The sequence below is a fragment of the Melitaea cinxia genome, chromosome 6, assembly GCF_905220565.1.
Source record: "Melitaea cinxia chromosome 6, ilMelCinx1.1, whole genome shotgun sequence".
Lineage (NCBI taxonomy): Eukaryota > Metazoa > Arthropoda > Insecta > Lepidoptera > Nymphalidae > Melitaea > Melitaea cinxia.
In genome coordinates, this window is record NC_059399.1 from 8,138,153 (window position 1) to 8,165,982 (window position 27,830).

A 27,830-nucleotide genomic window follows, 5' to 3' on the forward strand; every position below is an offset into this window, starting at 1 on the left:
CCTGTATCAAATTTTTTAATCAATATAGGTAATAAGTATAAAAACAAAGCTGTTTATCATAATAAAATATGGGTTAACTGGAAGAGATTTCTTTTAAAGATAAGTCCTTGCCAACCATTTTTTGTAATCAAAGCTGTAAATATTGTTTTAAGTGCAATAGAGAATAAAATATTTTGATAATGTTGTTTGTGGCCTAAAATATAAAATGGAAAATGAGTTTAGCTAACTATTCAATTCCATCATCTTTGACTACTTTATTGACACAATGTGTAGTTAAGCTGCTTTGTTATCAATGGGTTTGATTTCTGGACAAAATCTGGATAATGTGATATATTTATAATTGTTTATTGTGTATATTATTACATAAAAATATATACTTTAGGAACAGATCGACACCAACAATTTATACTACGCCAACTCGAATTTTCGATAAGTTGGCTTTCTTAATGAAACTTGAATAAATGTTTTTTTTTTTTGAAATAATAAAAATTGTGAAATTGCAATGAATAAATTAACTATTAAACATATCAAATTTCAAATAAGTTTCTTAATTAATATAAAAGGTATCACGTTTTTCCCTTTTATAAGCCTCTATTGTAAAGTTCACTTTTATGAGTTAGCTTAGTATAAATTGCTGGTGTCGAGATATTTATGTATCCATTTTAAACATTCTTATTTAATAGGGTTCTTTTCTCAAAACAGTTATTTTTGTGACTTATTTTCTTTGAATCTATTGGATTCTAATCAAACAATCATAATAAATAAATAGATAAATAATAATAAATAATTGTTATGATCATAATTTATAAACCTACCAATAGGTAATTTATAAAATAAGTAGGTAGTAAATAATGAGCAGTTCATCAATATAATGTGTAACAAAATGAATAGCTGAAATGTGGATCCCTTCTGAACACCTACAAACTTTTTTTTATTTTTTTGACTAGTCCGTAATTTGTTAGAATATCATGTAGTTAAAATTTTATATAAGATCTGTACAAGAATTAATATTATAACATTTTTATAATGAATTGTAAAATTATTAAACTAATCAAGGTTAATTCATTTACAGAGAAAAAATGCATGAAGGTGTTGTTCGTGATACTGAAAGGCAACAAAGAAGAAAAATTGAAAACCTTTACATGTTAGAGAAACAAAATGAGTTAACAAAACAACTCAAAAAGGGAATAGGGACATCATAAAAACTAGTACTCTAGACTATAAAACTATTTATTATATTCATTAAAATAAAACTACTATTAGAAATTATTTCTTTTCTTTAAGCCAAGCATCTAACATTACATCCTTGAGGTTTAAAGTTACTCCAGTCGGTTCCTTTTTATCAGTTCCATCAATAAAGCCTTCGAGACGTAGTTTTTCTTGAGCAACAGCAGCAAGACATTTGAAGGTCTGCGGTTCCCACGCTGCTAAATCAGCTAACGATTTACGATCTAACATTATATTTGCACGATCTAATCCCTCCCTTAAAGAGAAAGCTGTAATATTGTGCTGTTCACAAGCTGCTGTTATGCGAGTGTCCCAAAGAGCTTTCATATCTTGTTTTTTTAATCGACGAGCTTTGGTTGCATATACTAATGCTCGATGGACATTACGGACTGCAACTGAATAACAATTCCTTCGCCGTCCTATGTAATGTGCAGCTAATCTAAATATTTTTCTTTTCCTCCAAAATTCATCGGGTCCGCGAGCTCGAACCCAATTCGCGACTGTTAAAAAGACCATTTTATATCTGAAAAGACAAATAAATCTTTAACAGTCACATGTTACAAAATATAACGTTTGTACTTTTAAATAATCTGAATCATAAGAGTACACAAAATGTACAGTAAGGAAAATAAAATCTTACATTTACTCTTACAAAATTATTTGACAACATAACCCACAGAGCATAGTAATACTTACAGACATAACCTTAATTTTATTAAACTGACTTTTTTTTTCTTCTATATGAAGTATATTTGACATAAAGAAAAGGCAAAAGTGTTAAATATTACGACTTACAGCCATTGTCAAATGTCAAATATAGACAAAAATTTATTTTACGTTCTTTTTTTATATTCATTGACCCTAATAAATAGATAGAATTAAGAATTAATGGCTTCCACTAGTGCCAAGATTGTTCGGTGAGTTAGAGTTTACAATCTCAATAGAATCACTGCTAAAATAGTAGGTATGTTAGAACAACCTATAACCTAAAACAACACAAACATTTAAAATGCTATGTACATAAACAAAAATATTGCTAGGAATATATTTAAAACTATACTATGTTAGAACAATAATATAACATATTTACTATTTGATTCTGTTACACTCATAGATCAAGTAAAAAGAATAGATAACGCACTTAGAACAAAAAAGTGAAGCCACTTTTTTAAATATGTGTGAGTGAGTGAAGTGTTGACACTTTTTAAAAAAAGTCCCTGAAAATTTTATTAAATGGGATTAAACACAATTAATTTAATATAGGTAAAATGGGTATGCGAAAATAAAAATCTGTTTATAGTTTTAAATATATTTACTCCTTTTTTGCTTCAAATTATTAAATAAATCTATTGCAGCCATGTTTTTATTTAATGAATTATATAAATCTGTGTCAATGAAAATAGCGTTTTTAAGTAATTGATGATTCCTCTGAAGGGCAAGTTCCTGTTTTAAAGACGTCTAACTCTTTGCTGTAATGATTTAATTTTTTTACATTTTTTTAAAATAAAGTTCCTGCTTTTTTAACTTTTCTCTTAGTTTATGTTTTCTTAGGTGTATCAAAGATTGAATCTTGGTTAACGACTAATTTAAGACTCATCCGGTAGGTCCTAGACCAAAAAATTTAACATTAAAATACCTAGTAGTAAGTAGTAGTATATACGTGATGGTACTCTGCGAAGTCCACGTTTTGTACCGTACATGTCATATTTATCAAAATGGTTTGAACAAACCACACTAGATGAGGATGGCTGTCGTTGTAGTTCATTTCAGCTCAGTCGCACAGCAGCTACCTATTCTATCTATCTCCTATTAAAATATTCGTTGGAAACCTAAAATCATGATATTTAGTAGTAAAATATGAGTAGTTAATTCACAAATTTAAACAGACAAAAACGAGTTAAAAATTCATATTGACTTCAATTTAGGTAAAACATAAAATCACACGATAAAAAAAAAACAATAATGATGTCCACTTTTTACTTAATTATTGTTCTATGATTGCCTACAATTTACTTACCCGCATTTTGGGCTAATGGAAATAAAAATTACTGGTAACACTCCCTCGGTACGTCATTTCGGGACATCGAAATTATAAGTTCCGAATAACCTCAATATTATTTTGGAATAACAAGAAATATAAAGTTTTGTATGTACTTACGTGTGAAACGATATTTCTTCAGACTTTTTATTCACTTTGATATTGTTTTTGCACCATTTAATTACATAAGAACGGCATTTTGAAGGCAAAGTTACTGTACGAGGCCCCTTAAGATACTAACGAAAATGAGCGTAGTTTGATGCATATGTGTGCGTGAGCGCGTGTGTTTACTTGAAGGAGCCGAGTTTTGTGGCTTCACTAACAACAAAGGCCACGCATTATCTACTTTTTTTTACTTCATCTATGGTTACACTATATACACAAGAATATACAAAGAAAACTAAACATAATAGTCCGGTCAAATTAAACCAAAAAATAAGAGTGAATCTACAAATATTACAACAAGCTGAAAATTGGTAAAATCGTTTAAAATATAATTATAAATAAAATTTGGAAGTTCCCCATCTTTCCGCTGTATTGATTTTTTATATTCAAGGTCAAAGGTAAAAAATCAGTCGCCATTTTCAGCAAAACGGTAAATTTTATCATAAAAATACTTCAGACAGAAATTGTAGATCATAAAATTATCTATAAAAAATGCAAAAATATTTTTTTCCTACGAGCCACCGTTTTTGAGATATAACGATTCAAAAATTCGTTAAAGTTGTAATCGTCTTAAAAAGCAGTCATCTTTTTCGGGTACCTAGTTCAAGTGTTGGTTGGATATCAACTAGACCCTGCAGACGGGTCGAAAGTTGGTCAACAATACATTAGCACCAGTTTAAACTTTAATTCCATCTGCGCCGGAAAAACTGCTGACCACAATTTTTTGTAAATGCAAAAAGGGAAGCAGTGCTATGTGGTTGTAAAAAAGTTGCACTGTTTTGTTCTCTGGCATGTACACATTGTCAAAGCCGGTCATACTCTAATGTTGAATCACCAACAGTGGAGGATTCGTTTGATTCTAACGAGGTGACATGCGATACATCGCTATTGACGCAATTTATTTGCACCCAGATTTTTTTTTTCATTTTATTGGCCAATACATAACAAATACATTATAATTTGCAATTTAAGTACCATGAAAACCTCGCGGGTTTATCTTGGTACAGAGAGTCACTCAGTTAATTCCGTTTGTTTTTGTAAAAAATATTTTTTAAAATGTGATTTGTTTTTAGTGGTACTCTTATACGTTCCTTGCAGTTCTCTGGGCAGTTCGTTAACATATTCAGGTATTAAATAGTCGTCAGTTCTCTTTTCATACGTATTGTTAGTTTTTGGTAAGTGATATTTAAGGTTTGAATCAAGTTGACGTAAGCCTATAAGGTCTTAGTTTTTCAGTTAACAAGGTCGTATAATTAATTTGGGTTAGAATAGAAAATTTAACTTTATCATGTATATTCATAACATTACAATGACGAAAGAGCTGATTATAGTTGTTCTTATAATTATTAAGTATGCGTTTAGGTCCAATTGTTTTTAACAATCTCAACTGTAAATTGTAAAGTTCCAAGTTTGATCTGCAGGATCTACCGTAACTACTAACACCATAATCGATAACCGAGTCAACCAAGGCCACGTATAGGAGCCGCAGTGTCTGGTATGGTAATTTGGCTTTGAGTATACTTAGTTTGCTTAATAATGATCTTAATTTTGAGCAAACGTGATCTGCATGCAGGCCCCAGGTAAATCTGTCATCGATCATTAAGCCTATGTACATAATTATGTCTTTTCACTTGTTCAATATCTACACACGAACAATTCAGACTGCATGAGGAGTGCAAACAAGAGTGGTTGTGAGCCACGATGGTAGGTCTGATGTCTGTCTGGTTGTGCGACGAGTAAATGTGTATCAACTTCGTTTTTTGTGCGTTTATTATCAGACTCACATCGTGTGCCCATTTACATAATTGATTAAAATTATGTTGTAATTTTTCCTGGGCATGTTTGACTATTTTTTGAGCTACCACTAAACACGTGTCGTCCGCGAACTGGTATACAGTGCCCTCCTTTATTATATTAACCATGTCGTTTGCGTATAACAAGTATTCAGTAGGGCTAATAATTGAACCCTGTGATGTGTCCCGTGTGGTTGATATTAAATTACTCCATTGTTTAGATAAGCTTTCTGTGGTTTTTCTGTTAAGATGATAATTTTTTAATAGTTTCAATAAAGGACCCTGTATACCATCCCGCGAAAGTTTATTGAATAAGATATTGTAATTTAATACATCAAAGGCTTTACTAAAATCTACGAGTAGAACGAGCACGTGAAGTAGTAAATTTTCTTAGTAATTCGTTGGTGCTTTTATTTTTCTGAAAACAAAAATTATTAATGATTGAATGTTGAGCTAAATATTTATTTATTTTATCCCCTAAGTACCTTTCTATAATTTTATCTACACATGACAAAATAATGATGGGACGGTAATTATTATAATGTCACCATTTCCCTTCTTATAAATTGGCCGAATTACGCCAATTTTCAATATATCCGGGTAAATTGATGTAGTTATGCACTGGTTTATGAGGTGAGTAATGACTGGTATTAGATGTGAGGAGGTATATTTTATATCGCTTGCCCTAATTCCGTCATAACCTGGACTTTTTTTGTCACTTATAAGCAAAATTATACGGTTAACATCCTCTTCACGTGCTCGCTGTAGTCTGTTTAAAGTTTCTGGTATTATTTCATAAATTTTTTCAAATTACAATCATCATCATTACAGCCTATACAGTCCACTGCTGGACATAGGCCTCCACAAGTTTACGTCAAAAATAACGTGAACTCATGTGTTTTGCCCATAGTCACCACGCTGGGCAGGCGGGTTGGTGACCGCAGTACTGGCTTTGTCGCACCAAAGACGCTGCTGCCCGTCTTCGGCCTGTGTATTTCAAAGCCAGCAGTTGGATGGTTATCCCGTCATCGGTCGGCTTCTTAAGTTCCAAGATGGTTGTGGAACCTTGTTATCCCTTAGTCGCCTCTTACGACACCCACGGGAAGAGAGGGGGTGGCTAAATTCTTTAGTGCCGTAGCCACACAGCACGGCACTAAAGAATTTAGCCACCAATCCACAAATTTACAATCAATACATATACTTTTCACATTGTTGTCAAATTCGGTCGCAAAATTATTAGATAGACTAAGCTGATCCTGCTTAACATGTTTAATAATTCATCAATACATTTAACAATTTTTCCGGTAAGATTGTTAACTATTTTCTAAATTTCTCGTTGATTTTTAAAGTTTTTACAAATATCAATCTTAATTTTACGATTTGTTATGAACTGAGTATATTTGTTTGTTTTGTTTCTATACGAATTATATAATAATCTCTGCATAGTATTATTTTCATCCCCACGCCAAATATTATAAAGTTCGTCCCGTTTTTTACACATATACTTTAACTTTTTGTTTGCCCATTTACAAATGTTTCTTTAACTTTTATATTCTACACAATATTAACTCATTTCATATGCATTCCTAAATTGTTTGTAAATAAAATTATAAATATCGTTAGGGTCACTATAACTAAGCGGTTCGCTCCAGTCAATACTGCATAACCTGCTTAGCAGATTGTTATTATTTATTCTCGTAAACAACTGAAGCAGGCGTGAATCATCGGTACCGAGCCGCGCGTCGAAGATCGCACAACAAGGCAGAGATCGGCGAGGACGATTTTTACAACGCCGGTATATATTTCACAATTAGTGATATTTCTAATAAAAACATGATCAACACAAGATTTACAAATTATGTCCGTGCATTTTTCTATTCGTGTATATTGATTTATACCCGAGTAAAGGCCTAATTCGGATAGGGAGTTTAAGTAAAGCTTTGTCATAGGGCTATATTTTTTAATGTCTAAATTTATATCGCCAATAATAACATAATTATTTTTTGAGTTATATTTTGAAACAAGGGATAAAAGTTCATTAATAAATCCTTCTTTACTATAATCCGGTGGTCTATAGACTGCACACTCCTAATTTATAACTAAAGTTTAACTCCCCAGTAATGTATTCGAAGTATTTACAGGAAGCACTATGTCTAATGAAGGATAATGAATTATGAACATAAAGTAATAACACTCCACCTTTCCTGGACTGCCTAAGTTCGTAGTACATTGAGTAGTTTGGGAGCTCGTACATATTAACACAGTCTTCTTTTATGTTAGCTTCAGTTAATATCAACAAATGAATTTGTTTTATCGGAATTTAATAATGTGTATTCGAGTTCAGCAAAGTTTTTGAGAGTAGTTCTTATGTTTACATGCAATAACAATAGCGGTTTGCAGGCTTGCCAGAAAGTTTTGATTCAAGTCGCCCCATCTATGATCGAAAGTCGCAGAATATTCTTAGCAGTCGCCCAATGAAAGTTTGAATATACACTAGGATCTGTCTTTATTGTCAATCTCATAATTTGTGTTAAAATGAAATTCGTCACTAATGTGAAACCAACCTAATCCTAATGTTTTAGCGTGGACATTATTAACTAATGATAATTTTTTAGATAATTCGGATACTCCGTTTTCGATTTCATCTAAATTAAAATTAAACATCCACTTGCGTAGCGGAAAACCACCCGATAGTAAGTGACTTGATACATTTTGACAAAACTTTAATAATTGATTTTTGTCATCGTGCGTCGTTAACAAGTCGTCGACGTAAAAATCGTTGCTGATAATTCTAGTGACATCCGGATCAGTACTCTCAGTTGCCAATTGCTTGAGACATCGACAACTCAAAAACGGAACGGAGGCGGTTCCGTACGTAACAGTACAAAGTTTATAAACGCGAATAGGTTCTGACGGGTCGTCCCGCCACAAGATCAATTGAAAGTCACGTTGATCCTCATGAATTAAGCACTGGCGAAACATTTTTTCAACATCAGCACAAGCTGTGTACTTGTGCTGCCTAAATCGTAACAATATAGCAATGAGATCGTCCTGTATCAGTGGACCGATCATTTGGAGGTCATTCGATGAAATACCCGTGCTGGACTTTGCATTGCCGTCGAACACCACTCGTAGTTTTGTAGTCGTGCTATGCTCGCGGAGTACACCGTGATGCAGCATTAAATAATGAGGTTTTCCGTAGTTATCAGCTAGTTTCATATGACCCAAGCGTATGTGTACTCGTGAATAAAATCTTCGGTCAATTTAACGATATGATTTTATGACAGTCTATCATAACAGACTCGAAATTAAAAATTATTTATTTAAAATATTATTAACTTACATGATGTCCCAATATACAAAAGATAAAATAAAAGATACAGATAAAATATATTGACTCAATTTCAAAATTAAAAGAAGCTTATTGGGACATTAAAAAAAACAATATTTTTTGTAACGGTTTTTTTACTTTTAACTTGTTGCCAACGCTGAGGATTAAAAAGAGCCTAATTTGCGACTTGTCGCCCAAACTTTATTTTATTTTATTTTATTTTATTTATTTTTTTTAGGACAACTTACAAAACATACACTAATACAGATTTTAAAAATAAATGTTTACAATAATTTGCTGAGTGTTGTTTTATTTACAAGTTGCCACGGCGTGGTTAAGGACAGTTCCATCTAAGTAGTAATTATTTTATTTATTTTAAATTTATATAAATGTAAAAAACAAAAACCTAAAAACTCCAAATAACTAATTCTTACATAAATTAAAATTTACAAAAAGATAGAAAGAAAAAAAATACAATTTATCTATAAACAATAACAACTTAACGTTAACTATATATATATTTTTATTTATTTTTTTTTTTTTTTTTTAAGAGAAGAAATATACACACTCATACATCTCATGAAAAACATACAGAACATGATCGATATTGAAAGACATAGTGATGCATTTAATGTCAAGATAGAGAAGTAAAGCTTGCAATAAGTTTATTTTTAAATTTTGGGAGGCTGTCTGAAAAAATATCCACATCAATGTCGTTGTTTTTTGTTATTCGGTTATACTGTTCAAATAATCTATTCATGGTAGCGTTCTGACCTAATTTTGTTTTTGAACGTTGAATCGAAAATGGAACGTATTTACTTGCACGGGGAAATCTGGTGGGCGCATTTATATATATTTTTTCTACAAGATCGGGGCTGTCCAACATACCGTTAACCAATCTATACAGCAAAACCTGATCTAATAAATGTCTCCGATCGAGCAAACTATTAAGTTTAAAATGTTGTAAACGACTATGATATGTCGGCAACTGTTTTACTTTATTACACTGATAAGAAAGGTGCCATAGAAAACGCTTTTGGACCCTTTCAATACGCTTTATATGTACCTCGTAGTGTGGTGACCAGATCTGAGCACAGTACTCCAAACCAGATCGAACCAGGGCCGCATAAAGGCTAATCTTGGTCTGCGGTTTTTTAAAATTTTTACTGTTCCTTATTACAAAACCCAGCATTTGAAACGCCTTAGTTGTTATTCTGTCAATGTGTGTGTGGAATCTAATTTTACTGTCCAAACTAACTCCCAAGTCTTTGACAGCAATCACCTCCTGCAACGTCTCATTATTGATAGTGTAAGACTGCGAGTTCGGGTAAGTTCCACGTGAGAATCGTATATATTTGCATTTATCGATGTTCAGTTCTAAACCGTTTCTCTCACACCAGTCGACTAAGCTGTTTAAGTCCTCTTGTAGAAGGATAGTGTCATGTTGGTTTTTTATTTGTTTTGCAATTTTGAGATCGTCGGCGTAAAGAAAACATTTGCTGTGTTTAAATATTCCTACAATATCGTTCACAAATATATTAAATAAAATAGGCCCCAGAACTGATCCTTGGGGAACACCTGATTGGGTTAAAAATGTTTGAGACGAGTATCCACTGACAACTACCCTAGAACTCCGATTGCTCAGATACGAGCGAAACCATTCCAACAAGTTACCTACTATACCAAAGGTTGAAAGCTTGTGAAGAAGAATAACGTGGTCCACGGTATCGAATGCTTTGCTTACGTCTGTATAAATTGTGTCAACTGGGATATTAGAATCAACTGAATCGGTCAAAAAGGTCACAAATGAAGCAAGGTTGGTTGTTGTGGATCGAGCCTTGAAGAAACCAGACTGTTGTTCCGATATCATTTGTTTTATATGCCAGGAAAGTGTGGGTCTTATTAGTCTTTCAAATACTTTACCGAATACAGGTAAAATAGAAATAGGTCTATAATTTTTTATGCAAGCAATATCCCCAGATTTTGGGATGGGTACAACCCTAGACTCTTTCCAAGCAGCAGGAAAATATCCAGACTTTATTGATCTGTTGTATATTATTGAGAGTGGTAACGAGAGCGCATCACAACATTCCGTTGCAAAGAGAGATGGTATACCATCAGATCCAGCTCCTTTATTTCGGTCCAAGTGTTTCAAACCAAGTAATACGTCATGTTGTGAAAAGAATAAACTTGTCAGACAATTTGCAAATGAAGAGGTTGGGAATGTAACGTCACTATAAAATTTTGAGGGAGAAGAGGGTGTCCTATAAACGGATGCGAAAAATGACGCAAAGAGATCGCAAACGCCAGAGCCGTTAGAAGCTCGTCTATCGTCTAGATACATCGACGACGGGTACGTACCTTTATTCTGACGCTTATTTTTTAGGTAAGTCCAGAATATCTTTGGATTTTTGGATAAAGAGTCCTCTATGCTATCAATGTAGTTCTTGTAACATGTTTCGATTAATAATGAACAGCGTTTTTTTAGTAACAAGAAAGACAGCTCATCCAAAGGATTTTTATATTTGCGATATCTTTTACGTATCTTATATTTTTCCTTTAGTATATGTATAAGTTCCTTACTGTACCAACAGGGATATTTTTTATGTGTAGTTTTACTTAGTGGCACGTGCTTCTTGATTGCCTCTTTAATTATTTTATACAACATGTCCACCATATCATCAACATTAGTCAAGGTTGAGAATTCATCGACCCACGAAATAGAGTTAAGTTCGCCCACAATCTTGCCAAAATCCGCCTTGTGAAAATTAAACTTGTCACTGGGAATCATGGGAGGAAGACCAGGTGCATCGTAAAATGACAGAACAAATTCCAAAGGCGGGTGGTATGGGTCAACATTGCTGAGTATGTACTTGCTTACTTGTAAATGATCAACATTTTCGGTCGAAAGAATTAGGTCTAGAATCTTTCCTTGGTTATTGAGGACTGTGTTTTGTTGCTTTAAATTGTTAAGAGCTATAAAGTCAAGTAACTTGCTACAGAGTGGGTCACGTAAAGAAGCCGGCAAGATTAGAGTGTTATTATTGCTAGGCCATGTTATTGAACTTAAATTAAAATCCCCTAATATTAGTGTGTTATAGTGAGATTCTAAGATACGATTAGTATTGTCAATAAAATGTTCAAGAATGTGCGTTTGAATCGGTGGGGGTAGGTAGACTGCACATAAGTATAACTTATCTAGGAATGTTCGGCTGCGACACATATCTAGTTCTACCCAAAGGTCTTCGCAACCACTCTCGAACTGGGTTAGTCTACGCGACTTAAAGCGTTTAGATATAGCAATTAGGACACCACCACCCGACTTATTTTTATGATATTCACTAGTCTCTCGATCACGTCTATATGTCTCATAGCGATCATTAAACAATTCTGAATTATATATAGTATGGTTTAGCCATGTTTCACACAGCACAATAACATCATAATCACAGCATAATACATTTTTATACAAGTCTAAAGTCTTAGTACGCAAGCCTCTAACGTTTTGAAAATATACATTTAAAGAAGAGAATTCTAACAAAAGTGTAACATTGATTAAAGATTAATTAACAAAAACAAAAATTAAAAATCAAACTAACTAATAGACAATTTTTCTAAGGTGGCGGCATTACGAACAAAGATGTATTCAGATGTGTCTGTTTTACGCATATATATACGACCGCTGCGCACCCAAACATGCTTGTAGTTTAGTTCCCTGGCTTTAAGTCGCGCTGCAGCGTGAAGTGACTTGTTCTCGGGTGATAAATTCTCTGTGACATATATTGCAGACTTCTTATTCTCGCTGAGACCCAGATGACTCGAGTTCAGCTTATCGTTAGGATGTTGCCTGTTATACTTTATAGTAGCCGCCAAGAGCGTATCGCGTAGACGGGGACTACTCAGTGTAACTAGGATAGCACGAGGTCGTAGGCTTTTAGGATCTTTTTTAGCAATTCTACTACAGTAAGATATATCTGAGTCGTTTATGGGGCATGCTACCACTTTACCCAGTTGCTTTACAACTGTAATTATGTTTTCCGTTTTATGTTCAGGTACGCATTGAATTTCCAGATTCGATAAACGCATTAGTTGGTCTAATTGGATACAGCGAGCAGAGGTAGCCATGAGATCATTTTTAAGAGATTCGTTCTCTTTCTTAATACGATCGATATCACCCTTGTACGCCTTTATTTCGGCATTTAGTTTTTCGAAGTGACTGTTCATAAAAGCAATCGAATCGTTAAAATTTCTAATATCATCTTTCATTTCACGCAACTGGGCATTGATATCACTCTTAAAATCAGAAATACAGTTCCGCAGTTCATCCTTTATAATACTACGAAGATCCGAATGCGACAAACAAGAGGGTATGCAGCAAACACTCTCGCTCTCATTATCGCTAAGTTCAGTAGTACCGCGCTTAGCCACGTTAATATTAGAACGGGAGGTAGGCGACAACAACGGCCGGACTGGCGTGTTTGAATTATCATTCTTAGGTGCTTTACAACGACAGGCAGGACATAACCATTTTGATTTGGTATCAGTAGTGAGGTTCTTAAATTCTTTATTGGATATACTGATGCACAGAGTGTGAAAGTATAATAAACACGACCGGCATTTCAAGTATAAATCGTCTTTAATAGTCGACTGACACCCAGAACAGTGCATTTTCGTTGTCTATATCAGCGTCGTATGTTTTATGAACAAATTATTATAGTGATTTTAGTTCAAACTAGGTTGCGTAGACTCACTTGTAAAAAAATAAATACTTAAAAAAAGAAGCGTATCCATGAAAAAAATCGCCCAATTCGCGACAAATCGCCCCATCTGGCAGCACTGGCGGTTTGCCGTAATTCGGTAATTGATTTGTAAAATCGTTAAAGTTAATACAAGTTAATTCTTTCGAGTCACAATTTGAGTCATCCATTTTTTTTTAACAAAAGGTAATACATATTAATAGTACAAATATTAGAGTATAAATAATTTAATTTAACTGTTCTAGTTTACGAGTAAGCACATCCAGCTGTTGTAAAGAGTGAAAAGAAATTATTTTCTCATTTTCGGATTTCCTCGCTAGGACAGTGCCATTCTTGCACCATACTGAAGCCATGACGTACCTTTAGTTCTTCTTTTGTCTTTCAAAGGAGATATGCAGTGGTCGGTGTTAAAGACTCGCGTATGTATAGATTTTGTTCACCTTCCGTTCCTATATCACGAGCTGAGAACTTTACCTTCTTACTCGCTTCCAGCCAAGCACTACGCACACCGTTCCTCAGAATAACGGTAATGGGGTTGGGTGGTGATTCAATCCTTTTCGATTCAGTACGCTTGTGGGCTGGTACCCTCTTCCTATATGCTTTGATGACGTCGGAGATGTCGGTGTTAATTTTAGATGCCACTCTATTATTTCCATCGTATCTTCCCATTCCGCTTCCTTGACTCCGCAGACTTCCAGCTGTTGGGATAGTTGTGCTTGCTCTAATTGGTTGTATTTCCGTCATATTTTAAGGACATGTTTTTGAGATTATTTTTATTAATACTGATTTTTGATCCTGGTTTCATATAATTTCATGCGCTCCTCATAGTCGTCTATCTTGTCAGAGTAGTACTTAAGCGAACGTTACAATTCAAACTTAACAATGCCCTTGATTTCATTCCTTATTTCCCGTAATATTTGCTGCGTCTTATTGTTGTCTGGGATAAGAAACTCAGGGTCGGTATTATAGTCACCTTCATCCTCGAGATCCGGCATGATACATGCCAGACGTCTGGATTTAGCACCTTCTGCGCAAGTTCTTCCAGTCGGTGGAGTTTAGAGTGATCAATTGATCAAAAGTGAGACCGGCACATAACGCATGTAACCACTTATTACATTTGCCACACTGCAATCCAGGTAGTTTCTTTGTAATTGTTTTCGTATATTTTATACATTTGACCATTTTTATTTTTGTTTCGGGGGTAGTCGTAAATTAACGATTACACTGTACTTGATCAGTTTTAATTTACATCGCTTTTCTCTTTTCCAGTCTGCTAATTTTCGTTATTTTGCAATAGTTCCAAATTGAACTGGATCATAACTGGATCAGGCCTAGTGGGGAAACCACGTTAAAAAATTCGCTCTAAGTACAATACCACATAGATGGTGTGGAAACGTGTGCATATTAAGACGATTACAACTTTTACAAATTTTTGAATCGTTATATCTCAGAAACAGTAGCTTGTAGAAAAAAAAGTATTTTTACAATGTTTAAAGATAATTTTATAATCTACAATTTTTGTCTGAAGTATTTTTATGATAAAAGTTACCGTTTTGCTGAAAATGGCGACTCATTTTTTACCTTTGACCTTGAATAAAAAAAATCAATACAGCGAAAAGATGGGGAACTTCCAAATTTTATTTATAATTATATTTTAAACGATTTTACCAATTTTTAGCTTGTTGTAAATTTATATAGCTTCGAATGTCTAAATTGCCCAGAATAAAGCATTAATATGTATGTATTCGTTATTTACAGGACTGGGAATTTCGGAAAGAATGACGTCATAGATAGAATAAAGAAGTCTGGAAGAGTTGTATAGGATATGGGATGCTGAACCTTCGTCGATGCTAAATGCACTGGAGTAGGTATACTAGGCACCAAGTCTGTACACTTCATTGCACCAACAATAATTCTTAGGCATTTATATTGAATTTTTCTTTTATGAGACACTCTTGTTAAAAGGGTTTTTTTAATAAAACTTGGTCGGCAAAAAAGGGTAAGGCAAGGTAAGGGTAAGGGTAAATAAGCGATTACCGTAGCTTATAAACGTCTGCAACACCAGAATCATCGCAAGTGCGTTGCTGGCCCTATCCCTTATTCCCCCCAGGAACTGTGGTCACTTTACTCACCACAAGAACATAACACTGCTTGAAAACAGTATTATTTAACTGTGAATTTCTGTGAGGTCGAGATACTCTACCTCGGTTTAAGATAAATGCATCAAGATGACTTTTTACAATTGCATTGTAAATTAAGTAATTTTTAAATATAGGGGTGTGCACGTACATATGCTGCTTTGAGAGCATTAATGTTAATTGATTATTTTTTGCAGCTATTAATACTGTAGTCTACATGAGAAAATCACTCGTTCAATCTGTAATCGAGAACAATGCCTATGAATTTGATTTTATCTGTGATGTGAATGCGTTGACCCTCATCATTCATAAATCAGAGGAAGGGATATTCTTCTTTTTTATGAACACCACTCCGTAACTTTTAGGGCGGGTTGGAGATAAACCATTATGGTTTACAAGCCACGAAGTGCAAAGCAGAATTTAGCTGCAAAAGTAGATAATCTCACCCTGGGAATTCGACCTACAATACAGGACAATATCGTCCGCATGTTGAAAGATATTCCAAAAGCTATTTACAGATAAATCAAGATCGTGAGTGTAAATGCTGTACAGCAGGGGACTAAGGATTGACCCTGGGGAAGCCCCTTCCAGACAAGTCTGGGGTGGAAAGAGTGGTGCCGTATGGAGCAAGAAGGACTAATACGAAGGTGGTGGGGGACATTGCGGAGCAGCCGTATGGCACACGCGTAACGGCTGCCTTGCGCCCGGTCCTTGAGCATTGGATGCGCCGTAAGTGCAAGTCCCTCGCCTTCCGTCTGACGCAGGTTCTCACCAGACGCGGCTGCTTTGGTGAATACTTGTGTCGGACGGCCCACAGGGAGTCGAAGACTGGTATCACGATTGTGGCGCGGCGATGGACTCGACCCAGCACACCCTCGAGATGTACCCGAAATGGACAGCGCTGCGTCGTGATCTGACGACAGTCCTCGGAGAGGACTTGTCACCCCCGAGCGTCATCATCGCGATGCTCGGCGACGATGAGTCCTGGAAGGCAATGGTCTCCTTCTGCGAGATAGTAATGTCCCAGAAGGAGGATGACAAGCAGGTAAAAGAGGAGGCCATCGACGAGGCCTCTCTTCGCAGGTGACGAACGGGGATGCGTAGGAGGCGCTACTTAATGCGCCTCCAGTAACGCCCTTGTGCCCGTGTCGGATCGGGTTGGGAATCCGGTCCTGCTAGACAAGGCGTCGTCGGGATTGATCAGAAGTGAGCCGGCCAGTCCCCATGGAGGAGAAGTCTGCCCTTTTCGCCGAGGCCAGCCTGTTGCTGGAGGGATCCTGTTGCCTACAGATCCGGGACCCTCCAATTAAAGCGGCTGAAGGCTCCCGCAGGGGTTCGGTCTAGGACTGCCTACCCGGGCGTCCTAATATCACCCGTAAATGGGTTTCCCTGCGATACAAAAAAAAATTGTATGCAGACTATAATAAAGCTATGATATACAAAAATACTAAAAATCAGGAGTAACGATAAGTTCTTCAAATTTTTTGTCTAAACTATTTAATACAGGTAAGTATATTTCCGACCATCATCATCATTATCATCATCACTTCAGCCTATCGCAGTCCACTGTGCTGGACATAGGCCTCCACAAATTCGCACCAAAAATAGCGTGAACTCATGTGTTTTGCTCATCACGCTGGGCAGGCGGATTGGTGACCGCAAGGCTGCCTTTGTCGCACCGAAGACGCTGCTGCCCGTCCGAATGCTGCCGGTCTCGGCCGAAGCCTATGTATTTCAATGCCAGCAGTTGGATGGTTATCCCGCCATCGATCGGCTTTTTGAGTTCCAAGGTGGTAGTGGAACTGTGTCATCTCTTAGTCGCCTCCTACGACACCCGCGGGAAGAGAGGGGATGGCTATATTCTTATAGTGCCGTAACAACACAGCAATTTCAGCAAGCAGCATATTTCTGATACACTTATTTTATTAATTTATCGTACTAGGCATTACTGACTAAGCTTTTGCTCACGTTTAGTTTTTTTAATGAAAATATTTTTAGAGTTGCAAGAGAAAAAATCAGTCTAATAAAAACAAAAATTTATTAAACATTAAATCATAATTCTTAAGTTATTTATTAAATAATCATTATTATGAGTGCCGCAACTTAGTTAACTACCAATTAAAATCTGTAATATTATGTATTAAGACATTCACTTTTCATCATAGTAAACATTAGACGGATCTATTTCACTATCTTCTTCGTTCAAATTGTATGATCCACTAGACATCTCAAAATTGTCGTTAACAGACATAATGTGTCTTATGTTTAATTTGTTGCTACGATTTTTGGAGTCGAGTTCATCATTTTTAGTAATAATGCTCTTAAGAAAGAAAATCTACAAAAAATTAATATAAAATACGGACCAATTTAATCTGTAGATAACCACCTACATTATTTGAAAGTAGAGTAAAAACCTCTAGATACCCACCTCTAATATTATGATTATGAGGAACATAATAAGATGAACGGTCATTGATACCATAATAAATCGATACAGCAAATTTCCGCAACCATTTGTATTTATCGAGTAATTACCTAACTCTTTCAAGTAACTTGAGACACAAGATCCACTTTTGCAGCAACTAATAAACATAGAAACCTGTTTTTTTTTTAATTAATATTTATAAATGTTGCATTAACCTTTTCTGTAGACAGTCAATAAATACACCTAACAATTTAACATTACACATTTAAATAATAACAATAATAAAAAGAAAAAGTGTAGCTTAAAAGGCATAAATTATAATTACAGTTATTTATTAAAAATAATGATTTGATTAAATAAATCGATAATGTACAATGGAAAAACCTAGACACTGATTTCTATAGCTTATTTTTGTCATCAAAATTCGCCGTGCTCGTCAATGCAAAATACCAACGTCGAAAAAAATATACTAAAGTGCCTACCAACGTTTTAATTATTAATACGATTTACCTAAACGGTACACTGTCTATTTCTATGACCTGTTTCATCGCGTTAACATCTCTTACATTTGGACTAGCCCATTCATAATCTCGAACTTTGTCATGCCAGTCTTGACTAAACCAATCTTTATACGATTTTAACTAAAATGATACGATAAGAGATGATCGTTATAGACAATTTAAAACTTAATATGGTTTTACTTATTAAAAATAACATTAATAACATAGAGAATGACTTTGAACTTGACTGTCGAAAGAATAAAGTAAACCTTACTCCACAACATCCTAGAGACCACTGTAATTTGTCAATAAATTGTCTGTGTTTTGGAGCTATCCTGTATTGTTTCATACTATTTGATATATATTTCTTCGTAATTTCTTGACATAAATACATTCGTTGTACACATAAAATAATACCAATTATGTTTATGATTACTATCCATAAAATACAAGTCCATAATCGACAGCAGAAAACTTTTGCGTTGTATCTGTAAAAACAAAATAACTAACAGTCAAAAGAAACTGTTAAAATATTCAATTGGGAACTGTTTTTTTTTTTTTACTGAGAAGATAAGGAAACTTGGCATAACAGAGCGGCAGTATAAAATATTAAGGAGAAAGATTTGTGTTATTGATAGATATTACATGTAATGTGTAAATGTATGTACATTAATGAGAAGAAAATTTAGAAAATTATCTAGGGGCTACAATATATGACTATAAAAGATCACCAATAACCGCTTCGGTGGTCGTGCGTGTGCTATTTACGCGCCTAGCACTACGGCGGTTTGCGCGTTCGATTTTCGCTTGAGATGGATTTGTGCAAATATTTCTTTGTCTCTCTATCGTGTCTCGGAGGGCATGTTATACGATCGGTCCCGGTTGTTACCATATATACCTGATAGCAATCGTCATTCATGATAGGCCCGCCAACCGCAATGAAGCAGCGTGGTCAATTAAGTTCCGATTCTTCTCCTACGTAGAGAAAGAGGCATATTCCCAGCAATAGGATGTTACAGGCTAAATCGTGTTAAAAAATCATGAAACCATTAATGCACGAACGGTAGCAAAAAAAATTGTAGATAGGTAAATAGTTCTTAAAGAAAACAAAAATATTTTCCAAAAAAATACAGAACTCAATTTTTTTTCCATTAGCAATCGCATGTAGAGAATAAAAATTAGGAGGCAGCATTACAATCGCTGATAGCAATACAACCGCGTTCACCAGATCTGTGCCTGTTGAGAATATCATATCACCAACCCCTGTAAATATATTTGAACAAATATATCGTTATTATAGTGACCCTATTCCAAACAAATTGTGAAGGAAATACTCAGAAAACGCAAGAGATGGTTCAGCTGAAATTAAAATTTACCCATAAACACTTGCAGCACCAGAGGAAACCTAGATCCGTTGCTGACTAGAAGTATAAAGGGTAGTAACAAAGTTAATAACAATAGAAATTATTCCATAAAACTAGACAAAATAGCAAAAAACAAATATATTTATATGGCAAATATTTAATTATTGTGTGAAAAAAAAATAGTACTTTATTCAATTGTCAGCTAAACCATTTTAGAATCTCGAATAGCAATAGTTTAATTATTTACTCACAGAAGAAAAGTATTATTGACCAAAAAATACCAAATATTGATATAAGCCAGAAAAAACACGTAGTCCAGATTACGAACGGACTATTGAGGCTATTATTCATATTACGTTTTATAGTATTTTTTTTTTAAGTTGTGCGACGTTTTATAAGTATTAGAACTCAAGTGAAGATATTTAAAATTGAAATTTTGTTGTTTGTATAAAATTAATGACAACAGATCTTTATGATAGTGATGACGATTAATAAATTCATTCAGCCAGTAACGTTTTAATGGATACGTTCAAAACATGAAGCAGTAGCGAAACTATTATGGAACTCTGTTTAATTGTGTTAACTCCCAAATGAAAAAAAAAATCACTTCAATTACATCGACAAGTAATACAACGCAGGTCGACGAAAAAATAGTCATATAAACACGCATTATTAGAGATAACTCGAAAAGTACTTGTAAGATCTCAAATAAATTTAAATGGGGCCAAATGAAATGCACTAGCTTTTATTTATTTATTTTTTTTAACGAAATAGGTCCACCCTGTCTAAGGTTCTGATGTAACATACATAAAAAGAAATTTAAAAAAATATAATCGAATTGAGAACCTCCTCCATTTTTATGAATTCGGTTAAAAACAAAGGACAACGAAGCTAACAATGCAAAATACATATAAAACGTATCTATTGGTTTTTATATTGGAAAATTAAGAGAATTATTATAGGTATGAAACTTCATTGTTAAAAATATTTTTATTAACATTTCAATTAACAATTAATATATTTATTGAGATTATGTGCGTAATAGTATCGACAAACGACAACACTTAAACAACAACTTTTAAGTATACTCTGTTGATTTATAAAATAGTATATAAAACTCATGTAGGTACTATTAAGGTTGACATAAACACATAGTATAAGTACACAATAGTATAAAAATATACCTACAAATTTATATTCTCGATTCTTAATACATAAGATTACTCCTTAAAAACGTTGATAACCTTTTAAAATGTATCAGATATTACTATAAATAATTTATGTCAGATTAATCCGTTTTATTCATTCATAACTTCTGTAATGTCACCCATTCTTTTAATATTTGGTGAGACATTAAATTCACAGCCTGTGCTCACAAGAATATCTTCTACTTTTACGCCTTCAGCCAGTTCTGTAAGAGTTAGACCTTTTTCCTTGTCTACTTCGAATACGCACTGAAAAAAAAAATGTATAAATAAATCCATATTGTTTGTATGTACTAAAAAAGATAATGAGATCCTTAGTATTTTGTGATAATTGAGTATTTTTATATCAACAAGATAAGGTATAACTGCTTAAATAAGATACATTACTATTTATTAATTTCGAAATTTAATCTAGATCCTTGAGGCCGTAAATATACATTAGGAATAGAGTTGAACCCAACATACTTTTTTGAGAAACATGAAAATAATAATTTCCTGCAATGTGCTTACAATCTATTTTAATCTGGTGTCCCGTGTCCGTAATCTGTCTATAGAAGAGTCAGCCAAAAAAAGTTTTGTGAGACCCACAGACATAACCAATATCCCTCTAGAATTATTTTAAATATATTAATATTTTACACATTTATAATAAAGCCGTCGCTTTAGTGTCATGGTGGAGGAATTGATAAAAAGTACCAGAGAACAATCTTAATTTCAAAACTTGGATAAACATATAAAAGCAGGCTGTGTAAGTTTTGCCGATTTGGTCACAAAAATTAAGATAGTATCCCAATTTGTCAGTACAAATTATTGAACCAACATGCAATATATTTTTACTCCATACTAACCTTTTCTGTTATAATCATGTCAACGCAATTTTTCCCAGTGAGAGGTAGATTACATTTTGGTAATATTTTATGAGCACCATTTTTTGCGGTGTGCTCCATTGTCACTACGACTTTCGTTCTTGGCGCTGATACTAAATCCATCGCGCCTCCCATACCTTTTACCATTTTACCCTGAAAATGTTTACTAGTGAAATTTTTAAATAATAACATAAAATAAATAAAGATGGTATAGAAATACGTTAAAATTTGAATTTAATATGGGTTTACTGAGCTTCTTGTATTATTATCCAATATCTTATTTGTAACTAATGAATGTTATGTTTTTATTTTAGACATTTTACTTTTTTTAATTTTCAGGTCATATTTTTATTATTATGTCGGTAAGATCGAAATATATTATTCATATTTTATCAATATATAATTCGTATTTAAATATAATTTTCAAAAAAAAAAACAGGTAGTTAGTAATAAAGTAAGTAGCTACTTAATCATTATAGAATAGTTTAAAATATGAATAAGTAACTAATTTATTTAAAAAAAAAACACGTTTAGAGTATACCTAAATATTACTTTTGAACTCAACATAACCAGTCTTATGTAGAATGATAATTTTTGAATGTGAATGAAATGATTTTATTTTATTATTGTATTTTCTATTTAACGTTTTATACACGTTTTATATGACAATGACACCTTTGAATATTTAACTCATAACTATTTGTAGAACTTGTCATCTAAAATTAAAATATTTTACAATATAGCGTATAATGTATTTACATTGTCAAAATTTACTATAGAATGTCAAACCAATAATTGTGTTTGCTCGCAAACGAAAAAAAAACCGACTTCGATTACATCGACAAGTAATACAACGTAGAACGACGAAAAAATAGTCAAGTAACTACGCGTTATCAAAGATTACTCAAAAAGTAGTTATCAGATCTCGATAAAATTCGGTACATCCAGTAGAAAGTTATGCGCTATAATACAACGTAGGTCGACGAAAAAAGCGTCAAGTAAAAACGCATTATTAGATATAACTCGAAAAGTAGTTGTTAGATCTCAAATAAATTTAAATGGGACCAATTGGCACACACCACCTTTCGATTAAAACAAAATTTGTCGAAATGGGTTTACCCGGTCAAAAGTTCTGATGTAACATACATAAAAAAAAAAAACATACAATCGAATTGAGAACCTTTTTTGGAAGTCGGTTAAAAACCAAGTATTACTACTTTTCAAGACAATGTATGTATAAGTAAAACATGTATCAAGTAAGAATAATCTTACTGGGATCATCCAATTTGCAAGATCGCCATACTGAGAAACTTGCATAGCCCCAAGAATTGTTAAATCAATATGGCCTCCTCGAATCATAGCAAAACTATCGTCTGACGAGAAATACGAGGCACCTGTGGATAAACACATTTAAAATTCAAATAAGGTAGTAAGTATCGTTTAACAACTAGACAAACCGGTACTATATACGCAATTACTAATGCTATTCAAGAATTTAAAGAAACTATAAACTAATTTTCTGGTTCAATAGTAATACCAATAATATTTTTAAGCGGCATCTGGAGCATTTTACTGCTTTTCTTTAATAACTATAATATATGTGTATTCAATTTTATCCACGTGTGTTTGCGTAGAAATGACAGATAGTTGATAGTAATGATAAAAAATATTGTTCTGCCTCATTGAAGATTTTACGACGCATTGGCGCAACGGCGCAGCGTGACAGCCGCGAAAGAATAATTTCCAACCCGTAACAGCTTGGAAATTATTCTTCTTATCAAAAATTGTGTATGTGTATCTGTGCCGCGTTGGCGCAACGTACACAGCACTGGTTTGTAGCTGTAGCGCTAGCGGTTGCGGGCTCGATTCTCGGACATGGCAAACGTTTGTATTGGCCACGCAGATGTTTGCCATGGTCTTGGTGTTTGTGCAGTCTTTGTAGATCCACGAGAGAGAACACGTTAAGCCGTCGGTCCCGATTCTCCCGATACTCACAGTATATATATATGTGTCCGCGGAATATGTCCGCCAACCCACATTGGAGCAGCGTGGTAGATTAAGCTCTGATCTTCTCCTACATGGGGAATGAGGCCTACTCCCAGCAGTGGGATATTACAAGCTGAAGCGCGCATGAACTTACTAAAATATTATATAGCCTATATATAGCCTTCCTCGGTAAATGATTGATTATGATTAGCGTCTTCAAACAAACAAACTTGTCAGCTTTATAATTTAGGTAGGTATAGATGAATGGATTTTATATTATTTAATAGAAAACGTTTGGTTATTTTTTTATCCGGACGGCAGGTACTCGCGCGTGATAAACACGTTTTTCCCGCGTTAATCCCGATTTCACGGAAATTCCTGGATCAAAAGTAGCCTATAAGTATGTTACTCCACAATCTTATCTATCTCCTAGTGAAAACCCTATAAAAATAGGGTCAGCCGTTCTGAAGATTAGCCCGAGCAATCAGAAAAACAGGCAGACAAACATTTTTAAATAATATTTTTTTTGTTTTAGTATTGTGTAAAGATTTATATGCACTTGATATAACACAGTTATTTTGAAATCACGGGCAGACACTTTATTTCTATGTATTGATGAAGTTCAATTACAAAAAAAATATCATTTGCTTCTAAGCTTTTACAAAAAGGGATTCTAGTTAATGGTTTCAAGTACTTCAACTATCATAAATATTATAACAATGCATAATTAATTTCTTTTCAATTTTACCAAAATATGACTGATGATTTTAAGTTTTTAAATTAGTATCATACTATTATTATTTAAATAAAGTGTCAACTTGAGTTATCTAATCTATGAAAGATAAGACCTTAGATTATTATTTCACTAAATATACATACATATCTAGTTTTGTATTTCTAATATTAAGAATAATCTAGTTAACTAATTACTATATTAATAAAATACCTACCAGGGAGAACTGTAACAGTTTCCTTTCCAGCATTGATAAGGTCAGGGTCAACTTGTTCTTCAGTGGGAAACGGTCCTAGTCCAAGAATACCATTCTCTGATTGTAATAAAACTTGAATATTCTTAGGAATATAGTTACTTGCTAACATTGGCATTCCTAAAATTTTTAAAATACAATTTATAAGGTAATAAGTAGATTATAGCATTAAATTTGACTTCTAATTGTTATAAAATAAAAGTATATATTATTTATTATTATTTATGTCTTATAATATTTACATTTTTACTACCAATTTACTTACCAATTCCTAAGTTAGCATGCATTCCATCTTTAAATTCTAAAGCAGCTCTCCTGATTATTCTTTCTCTCATATTATCTGAAGACTTTGTCTCCTTTTGGATCGGCTTAGTAACAGTTCTCCTTTCGATTCGTTTTTCAAATTTTTCTCCTACAATAACCCTATGTACATAAATTGATGGCACATGCACAAAGTCTGGGTCAATTTCATCGACTATCTCTTCTACTTCAGCTATTGTAATTCTTGCAGCCTTACACATAGCTGGATTAAAGTTTCGTGCACTTTTTCTGAATATTAAGTTACCATGTTTGTCAGCTTTCCAAGCTTTAACTAGTGCAAAATCACCTGTGATTGCCTCCTCCATTACATAGTTGTTACCATTAAATTGTTGTACATTACGAGTAGCACTTGCGATGTCTATCTATACAAAACAATGTTTTGTTTTACATTAAAGTTACTTTTTTGTATTTTATTTACTTATCTTATTTACAACTGTTGTGAAAAATTACATTTTATAAAATTACATATTATGAATTTGATATAAGACAAATCGAGACCAGCAATTTATACTAAGCTAACTCATAAAAGGGAACTTTATAATAGAGGCTTATAAAATGGAAAAACGTGATATCTTTTATATTAACTAAGAAACTTATTTGAAATTTGCTATCTTTAACAGTTAATTTATTCATTGCAATTTTACAATTTTTTAGTACATATAAAAACACATTTTATCAAGTTCGCATAAAAAACCAATTTATTTAAAATTCAAATTGGTGTAGTAAAATTAGTGGTGTCGTTAATATGCCTTAAAAATGAAAAAACTAAGTTGCTTTACACATTAGTAGATTTTTAAATAATATTTTTTATACCTTTCCATCCTTGGTATACTTTATTGGTGCTCCACCTTCATGAATCAGTGTTCCGTATCCCGTTGGTGTAAAGAATGCCGGTACCCCAGCACCGCCAGCTCTTATTCTTTCAGCCAATGTCCCTTGTGGTGTAAGCTCTACCTAGTTCAAATTCAAGGTACATCTTATTTAAAAAAAATTCCAGCTAAAATATTTTTTTTACGGATGTACATATTCATCATTATCATCATCATTACAGCCTATACAGTCCACTGCTGGACATAGGCCTCCACAAGTTTACGCCAAAAATAACGTGAACTCATGTGTTTTGCCCATAGTCACCACGCTGGGCAGGCGGGTTGGTGACCGCAGTACTGGCTTTGTCGCACCGAAAACGCTGCTGCCCGTCTTCGGCCTGTGTATTTCAAAGCCAGCAGTTGGATGGTTATCCCGCCATCGGTCGGCTTCTTAAGTTCCAAGGTGGTTGTGGAACCTTGTTATCCCTTAGTCGCCTCTTACGACACCCACGGGAAGATTACATATGGATGTACATATTAATATTAATTATTATTATAATAGAAATACAGCATGAGTTTAAGTAATTTAAAGTTGTATAATTGAATATGGCTAGTTTTTACTTTTTTGTACTTTCAGATTAAGTATTAAATACTAACTTCTAATTCACCAGTCAAAAATTGTCTTTCAAATTCAGCATTTTCTCCTACGTATGACGATATCATTCTTTTTATTTGTTTTTTCTTGAGTAATATACCGAGTCCAAAGTCTTCAACTCCTAAAATTTATAATAATTTTAAACCTATTTGTTTTTGTATTAAATTCTTACTTTTGTTTGATAAAATATATCACGTTTTACAGTTTACAGGCTAAACTATATAAAAAAATACTAAAGTATATTTATATAAATAAAATACCTGCATTATTTGAGACAACTGTTAGCCTAGACACAGGCATACTGTTTACAGCTTTGATAAGATTTTCTGGTATTCCACACAAACCAAAACCGCCTACTAATAATTTCGAGCCGTCTTTGATATCTTTAACCGCATCATTAACATTAGTATATATTTTATTATAGTTGTTGATAGTGCTGTATGAAGAACACGATAAAATCTGCGGTAAATTTATAAACATATTACATTATCAAATCAAGATTTCATAAATGTAATTCAGCCAATAATTTTTTTAGTATATATATAATCTTCGAATGCGTTCTAAATATATATAACTATATTAACATAAATATCATTAAATATTTATTTATTGATAATGATTAACTTACCTTTCCTATTGATATAATTCTCGTAGGATATGAATTCCATTTCAAATAAATTAGTTTACTGGAATTTAATATCACCATTTTTAATACTTTATAATTTTATACCTATTTTTTGTTTTCACATTAACAACTTTTAACGCTATTAAACTAAACAAAAACCTTGTTAATCGACTACAAAGGTAATCAACAGTCACTCATGAGTCGACTGACTCGCAGTGACTCGTTGTTAGGGACACGATATCGAATCCGATACTTTACTCATATCGCTACCTTTTGATTCGATACTAGTATTCAGAAATTCGATACTTCCTTTCGATACTTAGTACTAATATCAGTACTTAGCATCAAGTATCGATTCCATAAAAAGAAAAAATAAACGAGCAACTAACTCGTAAATACCAATTTAACGCCTCTGCTTAATAGGTTTTCTGACTTTACTCTTTGTTTTCTGAACTGAACGTAATTTAATAAAACATAAAAATAAATAAACGCACTTCACTACTGCCAATATGACGGCAAACGATGAAACGGAATGGACATGGACCTTTTGGCTGCGCTGTTTACATTCTGTGGTAGACATTTTGTTTTTCGATTGTCATTTGTCAATATATCAGTCATCATCAACATCATCATACTTTC

The 27,830-nt window shown here is 33.6% G+C and overlaps 3 protein-coding genes across 4 annotated transcripts; all 3 read right to left on the minus strand.

Moving 5' to 3' along the window:
• Nucleotides 1-1,212: 1,212 nt before the first annotated feature.
• LOC123654305 (39S ribosomal protein L20, mitochondrial) lies at nt 1,213-2,033 on the minus strand. Of its 2 annotated transcripts, none has more exons than XM_045590218.1 (2): nt 1,924-2,033; nt 1,213-1,750 (listed from the first exon to the last, which is right to left on the minus strand). In XM_045590218.1, the coding sequence occupies exon 2, from the start codon at nt 1,741-1,743 to the stop codon at nt 1,267-1,269; it is 477 nt and encodes a 158-aa protein (XP_045446174.1). In that variant the 5' UTR covers nt 1,744-1,750; nt 1,924-2,033; the 3' UTR covers nt 1,213-1,266. The 2 variants fall into 2 exon arrangements, with proteins under 2 accessions (XP_045446174.1, XP_045446173.1); XM_045590217.1 differs by having other exon boundaries at nt 1,868-1,977.
• Nucleotides 2,034-17,470: 15,437 nt separating this feature from the next.
• On the minus strand, nt 17,471-20,089 carry LOC123654546. The gene is made up of 6 exons (XM_045590445.1): nt 19,990-20,089; nt 19,511-19,637; nt 18,649-18,862; nt 18,396-18,515; nt 17,878-18,048; nt 17,471-17,784 (listed from the first exon to the last, which is right to left on the minus strand). Exons 1-6 carry the CDS (start codon nt 20,087-20,089, stop codon nt 17,599-17,601), a joined length of 918 nt encoding a protein of 305 aa, XP_045446401.1. The 3' UTR covers nt 17,471-17,598.
• A 620-nt stretch (nt 20,090-20,709) lies between these two features.
• Nucleotides 20,710-27,413, minus strand: LOC123654306 (succinyl-CoA:3-ketoacid coenzyme A transferase 1, mitochondrial). The gene is made up of 9 exons (XM_045590219.1): nt 27,195-27,413; nt 26,827-27,025; nt 26,569-26,687; nt 25,916-26,056; nt 25,047-25,464; nt 24,746-24,901; nt 23,082-23,203; nt 21,792-21,962; nt 20,710-21,192 (listed from the first exon to the last, which is right to left on the minus strand). Exons 1-9 carry the CDS (start codon nt 27,270-27,272, stop codon nt 21,037-21,039), a joined length of 1,560 nt encoding a protein of 519 aa, XP_045446175.1. The 5' UTR covers nt 27,273-27,413; the 3' UTR covers nt 20,710-21,036.
• Between the last annotated feature and the right edge of the window lie 417 nt (nt 27,414-27,830).

What these genes read in the sequence shown, in the direction of transcription:
- LOC123654306 (XM_045590219.1), bottom strand. Translation starts at nt 27,272, where the DNA reads ATGGTGATATTAAATTCCAGTAAACTAATTTATTTGAAATGGAATTCA. An exon ending in GAATTATATCAATAGGAAAG is followed by an intron (nt 27,026 to 27,194) that starts GTAAGTTAATCA and finishes AATTTACCGCAG; the next exon opens with ATTTTATCGTGTTCTTCATA. An exon ending in AACTGTTACAGTTCTCCCTG is followed by an intron (nt 23,204 to 24,745) that starts GTAGGTATTTTA and finishes GTTTATCCACAG; the next exon opens with GTGCCTCGTATTTCTCGTCA.
- LOC123654546 (XM_045590445.1), bottom strand. Translation starts at nt 20,089, where the DNA reads ATGAATAATAGCCTCAATAGTCCGTTCGTAATCTGGACTACGTGTTTT. An exon ending in GTCAATAATACTTTTCTTCT is followed by an intron (nt 19,638 to 19,989) that starts GTGAGTAAATAA and finishes ATATATTTACAG; the next exon opens with GGGTTGGTGATATGATATTC. An exon ending in AGGTCATAGAAATAGACAGT is followed by an intron (nt 18,049 to 18,395) that starts GTACCGTTTAGG and finishes AAAAAAAAACAG; the next exon opens with GTTTCTATGTTTATTAGTTG.
- LOC123654305 (XM_045590218.1), bottom strand. Translation starts at nt 1,743, where the DNA reads ATGGTCTTTTTAACAGTCGCGAATTGGGTTCGAGCTCGCGGACCCGAT.